The 12,614-nt window shown below is 45.7% G+C and overlaps 1 protein-coding gene across 3 annotated transcripts in view; it reads left to right on the top strand.

Moving 5' to 3' along the window:
* LOC144830321 (retinol dehydrogenase 7-like) overlaps nucleotides 1-12,614 on the top strand; it is a 205,600-nt gene that overhangs the window by 144,455 nt on the left and 48,531 nt on the right. For all 3 annotated transcript variants that reach the window (XM_078688904.1, XM_078688905.1, XM_078688906.1), the window contains exon 4: nucleotides 780-943. In XM_078688904.1, coding sequence (XP_078545030.1) covers nucleotides 780-943 — 164 coding nt within the window. The remainder of the gene's footprint in view (nucleotides 1-779; nucleotides 944-12,614) is intronic.

Raw genomic sequence — 12,614 nt, 5'->3', positions numbered from 1 at the left:
GTCCCCGGAAGCTTGTTTCCTTCCCAGTGTAAGAATTGGCTTGGTAGTTTGGTTTGCCCTGTTCCCATCATGCACTGGGACAGGAACAGACTAATTTGCATATAGCCAGGTTCTGAACTGGGATGGTGCAGTGAGCTAAAAAACGGTGTTGGATCTAGCCCTGATCTCTTGACTGGGTGAGAGTATTCTGCTTAATTCAGAAACTCTGTCCATCACCACCCCTTGTTGTTAAATGCCTTGTAGGTGATGACACGTTAAAATTGTACATTCGATATGATGTGTTGCTCTGGAATGAACGACAGTGTGCTGGGGGGTGGGTTGGGGGGGTTACAGTTTTAGAGTTCTTGTTTTATTTGTTTTGCCTTTCATTTTCTCTTGGAAATACATGAAAATGGTCAAATTCAATTGATATATATTGATGCAGCAGAAGCTTCTGGGTCACAGAGCTCTGCGTCATATGTGATGTTTTGACAAATAAAATAGAATAGAACCTGCAGTGGATCTTTTGCTTGAGCTAGGTAGGTCAATTAATTCATTTTACTTCTCAGCCAAATCGTAATTGTTGAAAATAAAAGTTTTGAGCAAATCTGATCTACATCATCTGAAAAGGGTACTGCCACTATGTGGACGTGTGTGTGGACTTAAATCTCCCTCTGAAGATGATGTGAGGGAATTTAAAACAACTGTGGTTGAATATAGTTTACTGCACAAAACCCTATCAACTATGTAGTGTCCTGGATGAGCGATGTCTGATGTTGATGCTGTTTGTCTCATTGCAGGCGTGACCTCTCTCCTTTTGGGGTTAAAGTCTCCATCATTGAGCCAGGAAGTTTCAAAACTGGACTTGGCAACAAGGAGCTGTTGAGGAAGTGTACGGAGAGGGTCTGGAGCCAGGTCCCATCAGAAGTGAAGGAGGCCTATGGAGAAAAAACCTACCAGAAGTGTGAGTTCTCTGTTTGTCTTTGTCGGCTAGGAGCTAGGCATTGGTGGAACCACCGTGAGCCAGCGCTCGTGATGCCTCTAGTGAGAATGCCCTGTCCAAGGGTCCGCACTAATTGTCTGTCTTGGCTTCATGCTCTGGTTCCCTTATCACTCTCAACGTCCAGCTCTCGGGCACGCCCTTCTCTCTCAGACCATATACTTTCTTAGTTTTCTGCCTTCCTCTTGCATTGTCTATTACCTCTAGGCTCTAGACTGTCTTTAACAGTCTCAGTAAACATCTTGGCTTCACTGAGTCAGGAGTTGGGAGCTGGATCTCTTCAGAATTTTTTTTGGAAGTTTTGTTCGTTTTATAATGTTACTATTATAGAGGTTTTGTAAAGCGCTCAGCTACCCCACTGGGTTTTCCCGACGCTACAACATCAGGATAGATTTATTCGAGTCACTGCTGATAGCTGTCTGCCTGGATACGATATGTCAACGCTACTTAACTAATTGCTAAGATAATACAAAATATTCAGACTATTGGCTCCCCTCCAAGTCTGCTATGATATCACAGGCATATGTCTCTCCATGACTGACGGCAACCTAGCCTTAGTTAGCAGATTTTGTTCTTATTTGCCTAATACCTTTGGTAAAGACTCATTATGCTCGAACCATGAATGGGGGATATGCCATTTGACACCTGCATCATTTTGCTGCCACTATCCATCCTTTGATGCAAACAGGCCTTTTAAAGATCCACCCTCTCGGTGAAATAGACATAGAAGACATTTTTTATGATATGAATCAACTTGTGGCCCAACAGTTCAGCTTGGTATGTGGATTTAGGGCTGATATAAGGACTCATCCATTGCAGATTAAACATATCATACTAATAATCCATTAGACTTCCCACCTGACCAACCTTTGGAGTGAATCAGTTAATGTAAGTGTCTCTGTATATGCTATCGTGAGGCATAAGGCGTAATGGGAGCTTGGTTCCTTTTACTATATTGAGAGGATATATGTATTGGCAGATTCTGACTTAGACCAATAGGGTAAGAGGAATCCTTATTGCCAGAGATATCCGCTGGAAGAAAGTAGAGGTCATTTAGTCTGATCTTGAAATTTCCGGCTCGATCTCCCTCTACTTCAAAACATTATCCCCCTTGTAATTTAGTAAATGCTTCCGAGTGATATTGAGCCCATATTTCTCACTTTGGGTACAGTATGGGAACTTCAGGAGGAGTTCTGTGAAAATGAGGAAACTGTCTTGCCTTTTCTTTCATTGCACTTTACTGTGTCCCTGTGTGGCTTCTAGAGATAGTCTTAATTGACAGGAGCAGCAGAAGGACAAAATGAAAACGCCCTGTCCTATTGAAGGGGCTTTATTAGTTTCTTGAGAAATGCATTTCTCCTAGAAGCCCTTTGTGTCTAGCTAAATTGCTACATTATTACTCCCTTGGCAAACCTTACTCAACACTTGGTGCTGTCTTGTAGAACCGATGCAGCCACCTGACAGTATATTTCTGTTCTCTAAGCCACCTTTTGAACTCGGTCCTCTGGAGCTACAGCACTAGATGGTGATTGTAGAAAATGGACGGAGGGCCTGATTTAGATCTTGGCGGACGGATTACTCCATCACAACGGTGATGGATATCCCGTCCGCAAAAATATAAATCGCATTATATCTTATGGGATTTATATTTCGGCGGACGGGATAGCGGTAACCGTTGTGACAAAGTAACCTGTTCGCCAAGATCTAAATCAGGCCCTGAGTTCCTTCCTACCCTGTCCTTTTTCATCGGGTAGGATACCTCCAGATTCCACTTTGGGTTTGTGACTTTTAATTTCATCCTTTGAAGGGATGTGGGAGTCAACAATCACAGACAGATTGGTACGGCATGCTGTGTGTCTCTGGGGAGCCTCCCACTCATCACTGTAGCTCTGAGGGTGCCTCTCTGCTCTTCTCTCAGCTATTCATACTCCTCAGTAAAAGGGTTCATTAAAGCCTTCTAGCTTGCTCCTGGTCATCCCAGGCTGCCTGATGCAAATGCTTTGCATGCTGGTCTATAATGCCCTCCTGTCTGCCCGTGTATCTCCTCCTGAATGCTATCCTGCACTTCTGTCACCCTGGGTTCTCACCATACTAAGATCTATGTTATTAGCAGAGTCTTGCTTGATCCAGATGCTCACTCTGGGAGAATTGATTACACTTCTATTCATTGGCCCAAGTGAGTGGATATGATGGTCAGCAATTCCCTGCCTCGCTTCCATCTTCGTGGTAACCAATTCCTTCTGGTGTCTTCCCCTCTCTCCTTGCACTCAATCCGATCGGAATTTGCATTGGAACACATTCTTTACAACAATGTTTTTACCACACAGTGCCTTTACGACACTGCATGTACAAGGCATGCATTTACCATGCATGCAATTTGTGGTGCTTTTAACACACATGCCTTTACCATGAACAGTCAATATATATATATATATATATATATATATATATATATATATATATACATATATATATATATATATATATATATATATATATATATATATATATATATATATATGTATATATATATATATATATATATATATATATATATATACACATATATATACATATATATATATATATATATATATATATATATATATATATATATATATATATATATATATATATATCATCACACAAAAGTTGCCACAAAGGGAGAGCCGCCAGGTAAGTTCGTATTGCACATGTTTTGTAGAAATGCAGCAGTCAGATTTTGGGACAAAACTGGCTTCAATGTCTCTTCGCCAGACGCGTTTCAGGTTTTGCCCTTTTCTCAATAGTGTTTGATTCATGCAAAGTCGAGGCAGAATGTGCTACTAATTATACTTCTGGATCTGCCCCCATTGGGCGTGGCCACTCCTGTGGCCTTATGGTCCGTGTAGTAGCACTTAGTTTTCCTCATGTGAGACTGCCTTGAGTTAGCACTTTGGAAATCTTTGATCAGCATTCCCAAGTGGGTGAAAACAGTCCTGCTCCAAAAGCGCTGCTAAATTATGCACAACATTAGGCATTACCTCCCGTTTACATCGATGACTTCTTTTGAAATCAGCGCGGGTCCGCTCCTGCAGTGTGTCCCTCCCGCGGCTAGGCAAGCCGCTAATTATCATCACACAAAAATTGCCACAAAGGGAGAGCCGCCAGGTAAGTTCGTATTGCACATGTTTTGTAGAAATGCAGCAGTCAGATTTTGGGACAAAACTGGCTTCAATGTCTCTTCGCCAGACGCGTTTCAGGTTTTGCCCTTTTCTCAATAGTGTTTGATTCATGCAAAGTCGAGGCAGAATGTGCTACTAATTATACTTCTGGATCTGCCCCCATTGGGCGTGGCCACTCCTGTGGCCTTATGGTCCGTGTAGTAGCACTTAGTTTTCCTCATGTGAGACTGCCTTGAGTTAGCACTTTGGAAATCTTTGATCAGCATTCCCAAGTGGGTGAAAACAGTCCTGCTCCAAAAGCGCTGCTAAATTATGCACAACATTAGGCATTACCTCCCGTTTACATCGATGACTTCTTTTGAAATCAGCGCGGGTCCGCTCCTGCAGTGTGTCCCTCCCGCGGCTAGGCAAGCCGCTAATTATCATCACACAAAAATTGCCACAAAGGGAGAGCCGCCAGGTAAGTTCGTATTGCACATGTTTTGTAGAAATGCAGCAGTCAGATTTTGGGACAAAACTGGCTTCAATGTCTCTTCGCCAGACGCGTTTCAGGTTTTGCCCTTTTCTCAATGGCGTTTGATTCATGCAAAGTCGAGGCAGAATGTGCTACTAATTATACTTCTGGATCTGCCCCCCATTGGACTTTTGAAATCTTTGATCAGCATTCCCAAGTGGGTGAAAACAGTCCTACAGGTAATGCCTAATGTTGTGCATAATTTAGCCATTAATTATAATGGGGTAACCCGGTAGCCCTCAGAACCTGGGTAGACAATGGCAAAGAATTGACTCGCTTGGTAAACACAGACGGTTGCTGTGACTGTTCCCGAAGTGATCGCGGCTGCGGCACTACAGGCTTGATTTTTCGATCAGGAGACAGCGTTACAATACAGTAAGATACATCGCCCTGAAAATCCCAACAAGGCTGTTATTCTAACTCCAGCACCTTCCCCTATTTGTGCACCGGACGGTGACAAATAATTGAGAATCAACGCTAGAACATAAGAACCACGAGTGTAGAGGCAGAAATAGGACGCCTATACCCTCTCTAAAATACCAAATCCCAGGTTGTCCCTTCTCCTTTATCGTCCTGATGAAGACCCGAACTGGTTGCCAATAAGACAGCACCGCATCCCAGGGTCGAAACGTCGACGTTAACTCTTCAACTGGTCCTTGTTATAATCACAGCAGAAAAATATAAATAATTGTACTGTTTGTGGACATTGATTTCATGCTTGGACCGTGACTTCTTTTAATCTTTGTTGTAAAAATTGTTTCACTGTATTATGCACCCAAATCACTTGTTCACGTGTAATCCACTTGTGCACTTTATTTTTGAAATCTTTTGCATGGACAACCAATCTTTTAAGTGTTGAAATGAATTGCTTTAAAGAGACGGACGAATAAGAACCTTTCTCTTCTCTTGAAATATTGTGTGGTGTGTGTTTTTCTAATTTAAATACTTCCAAGTGTTACGAAGTAAGAAATGTTATTGCAATATATGCTATAGAACTAAGAAATTGTCCACTTCCCGTGCATAATTTAGCAGCGCTTTTGGAGCAGGACTGTTTTCACCCACTTGGGAATGCTGATCAAAGATTTCAAAAGTGCTAGCTCAAGGCAGCCTCACATGAGGAAAACTAAGTGCTACTACATGGACCATAAGGCCACAGGAGTGGCCACGCCCAATGGGGGCAGATCCAGAAGTATAATTAGTAGCACATTCTGCCTCAACTTTGCATGAATCAAACGCCATTGAGAAAAGGGCAAAACCTGAAACGCGTCTGGCGAAGAGACATTGAAGCCAGTTTTGTCCCAAAATCTGACTGCTGCATTTCATTAAAACTTGTGCAATACGAACTTACCTGGCGGCTCTCCCTTTGTGGCAACTTTTGTGTGATGATAATTAGCGGCTTGCCTAGCCGCGGGAGAGACACACTGCAGGAGCGGACCCGCGCTGATTTCAAAAGAAGTCATCGATGTAAACGGGAGGTAATGCCTAATGTTGTGCATAATTTAGCAGCGCTTTTGGAGCAGGACTGTTTTCACCCACTTGGGAATGCTAATCAAAGATTTCAAAAGTGCTAACTCAAGGCAGCCTCACATGAGGAAAACTAAGTGCTACTACACGGACCATAAGGCCACAGGAGTGGCAACGCCCAATGGGGGCAGATCCAGAAGTATAATTAGTAGCACATTCTGCCTCGACTTTGCATGAATCAAACGCCATTGAGAAAAGGGCAAAACCTGAAACGCGTCTGGCAAAGAGACATTGAAGCCAGTTTTGTCCCAAAATCTGACTGCTGCATTTCATTAAAACGTGTGCAATACGAACTTACCTGGCGGCTCTCCCTTTGTGGCAACTTTTGTGTGATGATAATTAGCGGCTTGCCTAGCCGCGGGAGAGACACACTGCAGGAGCGGACCCGCGCTGATTTCAAAAGAAGTCATCGATGTAAACGGGAGGTAATGCCTAATGTTGTGCATAATTTAGCAGCGCTTTTGGAGCAGGACTGTTTTCACCCACTTGGGAATGCTGATCAAAGATTTCAAAATTGCTAACTCAAGGCAGCCTCACATGAGGAAAACTAAGTGCTACTACACGGACCATAAGGCCACAGGAGTGGCCACGCCCAATGGGGGCAGATCCAGAAGTATAATTAGTAGCACATTCTGCCTCGACTTTGCATGAATCAAACGCCATTGAGAAAAGGGCAAAACCTGAAACGCGTCTGGCGAAGAGACATTGAAGCCAGTTTTGTCCCAAAATCTGACTGCTGCATTTCTACAAAACATGTGCAATACGAACTTACCTGGCGGCTCTCCCTTTGTGGCAACTTTTGTGTGATGATAATTAGCGGCTTGCCTAGCCGCGGGAGAGACACACTGCAGGAGCGGACCCGCGCTGATTTCAAAAGAAGTCATCGATGTAAACGGGAGGTAATGCCTAATGTTGTGCATAATTTAGCAGCGCTTTTGGAGCAGGACTGTTTTCACCCACTTGGGAATGCTGATCAAAGATTTCAAAAGTGCTAAATCAAGGCAGCCTCACATGAGGAAAACTAAGTGCTACTACACGGACCATAAGGCCACAAGAGTGGCCACGCCCAATGGGGGCAGATCCAGAAGTATAATTAGTAGCACATTCTGCCTCAACTTTGCATGAATCAAACGCCATTGAGAAAAGGGCAAAACCTGAAACGCGTCTGGCGAAGAGACATTGAAGTCAGTTTTGTCCCAAAATCTGACTGCAGCATTTCATTAAAACTTGTGCAATACGAACTTACCTGGCGGCTCTCCCTTTGTGGCAACTTTTGTGTGATGATATATATATATATATATTACCTACTGGCGGTCGCCAGTAGGTATATATAGTTAGGATTTTTTCTCTATGGGATTTTTGAAAATTCTATGTCTAATAACTTTGGCGTTTGTGGACGGAATTGGCTGAAATTTTCAGGAAAATGGCACATTTTGTTTCTGAGCAGCCCTTGAAAATTTGGGGGGGGTTCGTCAAGGGGGGGCCGAGAAAAAAGGGGGGTCCCAAAACGTGTTTTTAACATTGAGTTTTCCATAGGGCGGTTGGCCTCACTTTTAGCCCGAACGGCTGAATGGATTTGCACGAAACTTGGCAAAATTGTAGGGACTGGTAGCCCGATGTGCCTTTTGTAGGTCTCAATATATGTGCTTTAGTGGATTTTGAGAAATTAACGTTCAAAAAAAGATATATATCTGTAACAGCGGACCGGGCAGCGCTCCAGTTCGCGTACTTTTCGCGCAACGGAGCTTTGTGAAGCGAAGCTGATTGGTTCTCCGGCGTCTGTAAACATTCCAAACAGTCCGTAGCGGCCGCCATCTTGTCTCTCGGTAGGATCGAGAGACAAGAGGAGGCCAAAGCGAAGGGGCAAATGACCATAAGGGGGCATAGTAGATCCTCGCTGACCCCCTAGGTTTGATGTGGAGGTTTTAAAAGGGCCCCGCGGGGCAAAAAAAAAAAATAATAATAATAATCGAACGGCTGAATGGATTTGCACGAAACTTGGTAAAATATTAGGGACTGGTAGCCCGATGTGCCTTTGCTAGGTCTCAATATATGTGCTCCAGTGGATTTTGAGAAATTAACGTTCAAAAAAAGATATATATCTGTAACAGCGCTCCGCTTCGCGTAACGGAGGTTTGCGAAGCTGATTGGTTCTCCGGCGTCTGTAAACATTGCAAACAGTCCGTAGCGGCCGCCATCTTGTCTCTCGGTAGGATCGAGAGACAAGAGGAGGCCAAAGCGAAGGGGCAAATGACCATAAGGGGGCATAGTAGATCCTCCTTGACCTCTTAGGTTTGATGTGGAGGTTTTAAAAGGGCCCCGCGAGGCAAAAAAAAAATAATAATAATAATCGAACGGCTGAATGGATTTGCACGAAACTTGGCAAAATTGTAGGGACTGGTAGTCCGATGTGCCTTTGCTAGGTCTCAATATATGTGCTCCAGTGGATTTTGAGAAATTAACGTTCAAAAAAAGATATATATCTGTAACAGCGCTCCGCTTCGCGGAGATAAAATTATATCTGTATTACCTAGCTGTTGCTAACACCAGTTAGCGACGGCTAGTAGGAGATAGCGACCATCTTGGGCCCCACTTTGCATGTGAGTGATATTTATCACTAATGACATGCAAAGTGGGCATGCCAAGATGTTAGCGACTGGAAACAGTCGCTAACATCGCTATCTCCTATTATCAACTTTTGGAAATATTCGCGATAAGCGCGAATATCTCCAAAAGCTAGCACCTGCCCTGAGCAGTTCTAAGGCATGTTATCCAATGGGAGGTGGATAACATGGCTAAGAGCATTAGCTTGGTAATGCATGAATATCGCTGAGTTTTCAGCGATATTAATGCATTGCGGTCGTTTTTTATCGTATTTGCGATAAACCTTGATAATAGCAAGGTTTATCTGCGATAATTTCTGACGATGCTTAGCGGTAAAAAAATCGTTGCTAAGCATCGTTAGGGATAAATATCGCTTAACTTTGGTAATATGCCCCAACGTCTGTTAACGTTCGATTCGAAGGAAATCAGGAAGTGTTGAAAAACATTGTCTGCGCCATCTTGCCTTTTTTCAAATGCCACACTTTTGTCGTGCACGGCAGTCATTTTAGATGCCTTGACCAGACCCACTCTGTGCACGCTGTCGATCCTTAGCATGACTCCCCACCCTCGCAAGCATCTCCCCCAGGCAGTGGTCACCCCCGCTCTCTGTCTTATGCATGGGTAATAAACCACCCCCCATCTGCGCTGCTCTTCCCTGAGAATCACACCCTGTGCCCGCCCGACACCTCCCTTTCGCCCTATTCACTACCGCACCCTCTGACACTCCTTTTCCTCTGTGTCCGATTGTCCAGGCCGGTCCTAGGGTATCAGCTAGCCCTGCAGATGTAGTTTATGGCCCCAGCTGTAAAGAATCACCCCTCTTCAAAGGAGTTATAGTAGATCAAGGCCCACACTCGATGAGATCCGTCACAGCAGACGCGTTCCTATTATCTGAAAACCATCCTGTATTGTGATTGGGGAGGGGACCGAGCCTGAAGCGGAAGATTCCAGGGATGACTCTTTGTACATCAAAGTTTTTACAATTATGTGTCACATTAAAAATATATAGCACTCCAACAAAGTAGTAAGATTATAAAACTTTAATAACTTATAAATATATACAAGAAAACAAAAACAGTAATAACATATAAACATTTTTAGGGAAAAACAACGAAGTAGCGGTCGGCTGTGCGAATAGTCCCAACGCAGCACAACGTCCAGATTTCTGGCATGGGGCGTCGCGGGGGGTGGGTCATCAGTAGCAAACTGTTGTGCGAATAGTTCCAAGGCAGCAGAACGATGGCACCAAGGTGATGTCCAGTAAGTTGCCGCACTGGTTTTGGTATCCTACAATGCTGCTCCGAATAACGGCGTGGGGCGCCCCGGGGGAGGCGGCGTAAACGGGCCTCTCCAGGTGGAGTGTCATCTGTTGTAGTGGGGCGCCCCTTTACCGTTTCAGTTGCCATTCCGTCCGTTTTTGGTCCACTGTGTCAAAAGCCGCAATTCAGCTGAGTTGCGCCCACTCTTGCGGTGCAGCGATAGGCGGCTGTCACAGGACTCTCAAAATGGCGGCAGGCTCTTTCCTTTTTGGGCCTGGTCCACTGAAATGGCCCTGGGACACCTTGGAAATCGGACGCTTGTCTGCTAGGTCTTGGACCCCATTCTCGAAAGCGTCCCCTCCGCCTTGAGGATTTATCAAAAGTTTTGGGGGCCCCCGACTCCTGTAGGCTTCTGGTGGGGAGCGGTTGCCATGATTGCTCGCGGAATGACCACGACGGAGCTACGAGATGGTGGTACTCTCATGCTGAAGCCAGCTTCAGTCTGAAACATCCAGAAACAAGGTGGGGCTTTCATCGTTTGGGAAAAAAAAAAGTTTGCATCCAATGAAAAGTGTTGTTTTTAGGTCATATGATCAAGCCATCCATCATTAGGAAACCAAAAGTAAAATGAACCAATGAAAAGTTTTATAAACAAGTCACATGACCTGTTATGCGGCATAGGGTATAAAATGCGGAGAAAATACGTTGGCACGTGAGGCGGCGTCAGTAGCGGACCGATGTGCGAATAGGCCGAAGGCAATACAACGCGCCAAGATCCGGATGGCACCGAGGTGGTGTCCAGCAAGTTGCAGCACTGGTGTGGCCATCCTACAATGCTGAAAGTCGGCGTGGGGCGCCCCGTTGGCCTGTGAGTTTGCGTCAGTAGCGGACCGATGTGCGAATAGGCCGAAGGCAGCACAACGCGCCAAGATCCGGATGGCACCGAGGTGGTGTCTAGTAAGTTGCTGCACTGGTGTGGCCATCCTACAATGTTGAAAGTCGGCGTGGGGCGCCCCGTTGGCCTGTGAGATGGCGGCAGTAGCGGACCGATGTGCGAATGGGGCCAAAGGCAGCGCAACAATATTTTCGGAATAGAAGACACCACAAGGCGCTGAGATGCCAAGATCCGGATGGCACCGAGGTGGTGTCTAGCAAGTTGTGGCACTGGTGTGGCCATCCTACAATGGTAAAAGTCGGCGTGGGGCGCCCTGTTGGCCTGTGAGATGGTGTCAGTAGCGGACTGATGTGCGAATGGGGCCAAAGGTAGCGCAACAATATTTTCTGACTGACACCACAAGGCGCTGAGATGCCAAGATCCGGATGGCACCGAGGTGATGTCTAAGTTGCGGACCGATGTGCGAATGGGGTCAAAGGCAGCGCAACAATATTTTCTGTATGGAAGATACTACTAGGCGTTGAGATGCCAAGATCCGGATGGCACCGAGGTGATGTCTAGCAAGTTGCTGTACTGGTGTGGTCATCCTACAATGCTGAAAGTCGGCGTGGGGCGCCCCATTAGCCTGTGAGATGGCGTCAGTAGCGGACCGATGTGCGAATAGGCCGAAGGCAGCACAACGCGCCAAGATCCGGATGTCACCGTGGTGGTTTCATAGTTGAGAGGCACTTCATCTGCAGTGGGGCGCCGAGATCCGGATGGCACCGAGGTGATGTCTAGCAAGTTGCTGTACTGGTGTGGTCATCCTACAATGCTGAAAGTCGGCGTGGGGCGCCCCATTAGCCTGTGAGATGGCGTCAGTAGCGGACCGATGTGCGAATGGGGCCAAAGGCAGCGCAACAATATTTTCTGAAGAGAAGACACCAAAAGGCGCTGAGATTCCAAGATCCGGATGGCACCGAGGTGGTGTCTAGCAAGCTATGCAGTTGAGTTGTGTGCGCCCTTCGGCGAATAGGTCGAAGGCAGCATAACAATGTTTTCTGAATAGAAGACACCACAAGGCGTTGAGATTCGGTTACCACCGAGGTGATGTCTAGCAAGTTGCCGCACTGGTGTGGCCATCCTACAATACTGCTCCGAATAACGGCGTGGGGTGCCCGAAGGGGGGGGGGGGAGGCGGCGTGAACGGGCCTTCCTAGATGGAGGCTCGTCTGCTGTAGTAGGGCGCCCCTTTACCGTTTCAGTTGCCATTCAGCTGAGTTTCGGCTGCTCTTGATGCTACAGCGACAGGCGGCTGCAACAGGACTCTCAAAATGGCGGCCTGTTCTTTGGATTTGGGCCTGGTCCACTAAAATGGCCCTGGGACACCTTAGAACTCGGATGCTCGATTTTTTTTTTCCTTTCCTGTACATGCAAAAAAAGGTAAATGCCCGGTACGTTACACGCTTCATCTGCCACGATGAACTCTCCAGAGGAACCGAAAAAAAATATAGTTATGGTAACTATACCATGCATCGTCATATGGAGAGGTGGCACCAATTAATTATAGTGCTGCATAAAAGAGAGATTTGGAGGAGAACCCCTGACCTGCTAGTACATTCATCAAAGAAGTGGCACTGACAGCATCAGAGGCAAGGGAAACGGTCCCAAATATTTAGAAGAACTTTGGAAAGAT

The sequence above is a fragment of the Lissotriton helveticus genome, chromosome 1_1 (assembly GCF_964261635.1).
Source record: "Lissotriton helveticus chromosome 1_1, aLisHel1.1, whole genome shotgun sequence".
Classification (NCBI taxonomy): domain Eukaryota; kingdom Metazoa; phylum Chordata; class Amphibia; order Caudata; family Salamandridae; genus Lissotriton; species Lissotriton helveticus.
This window is presented reverse-complemented; position numbering and strand designations above follow the sequence as displayed.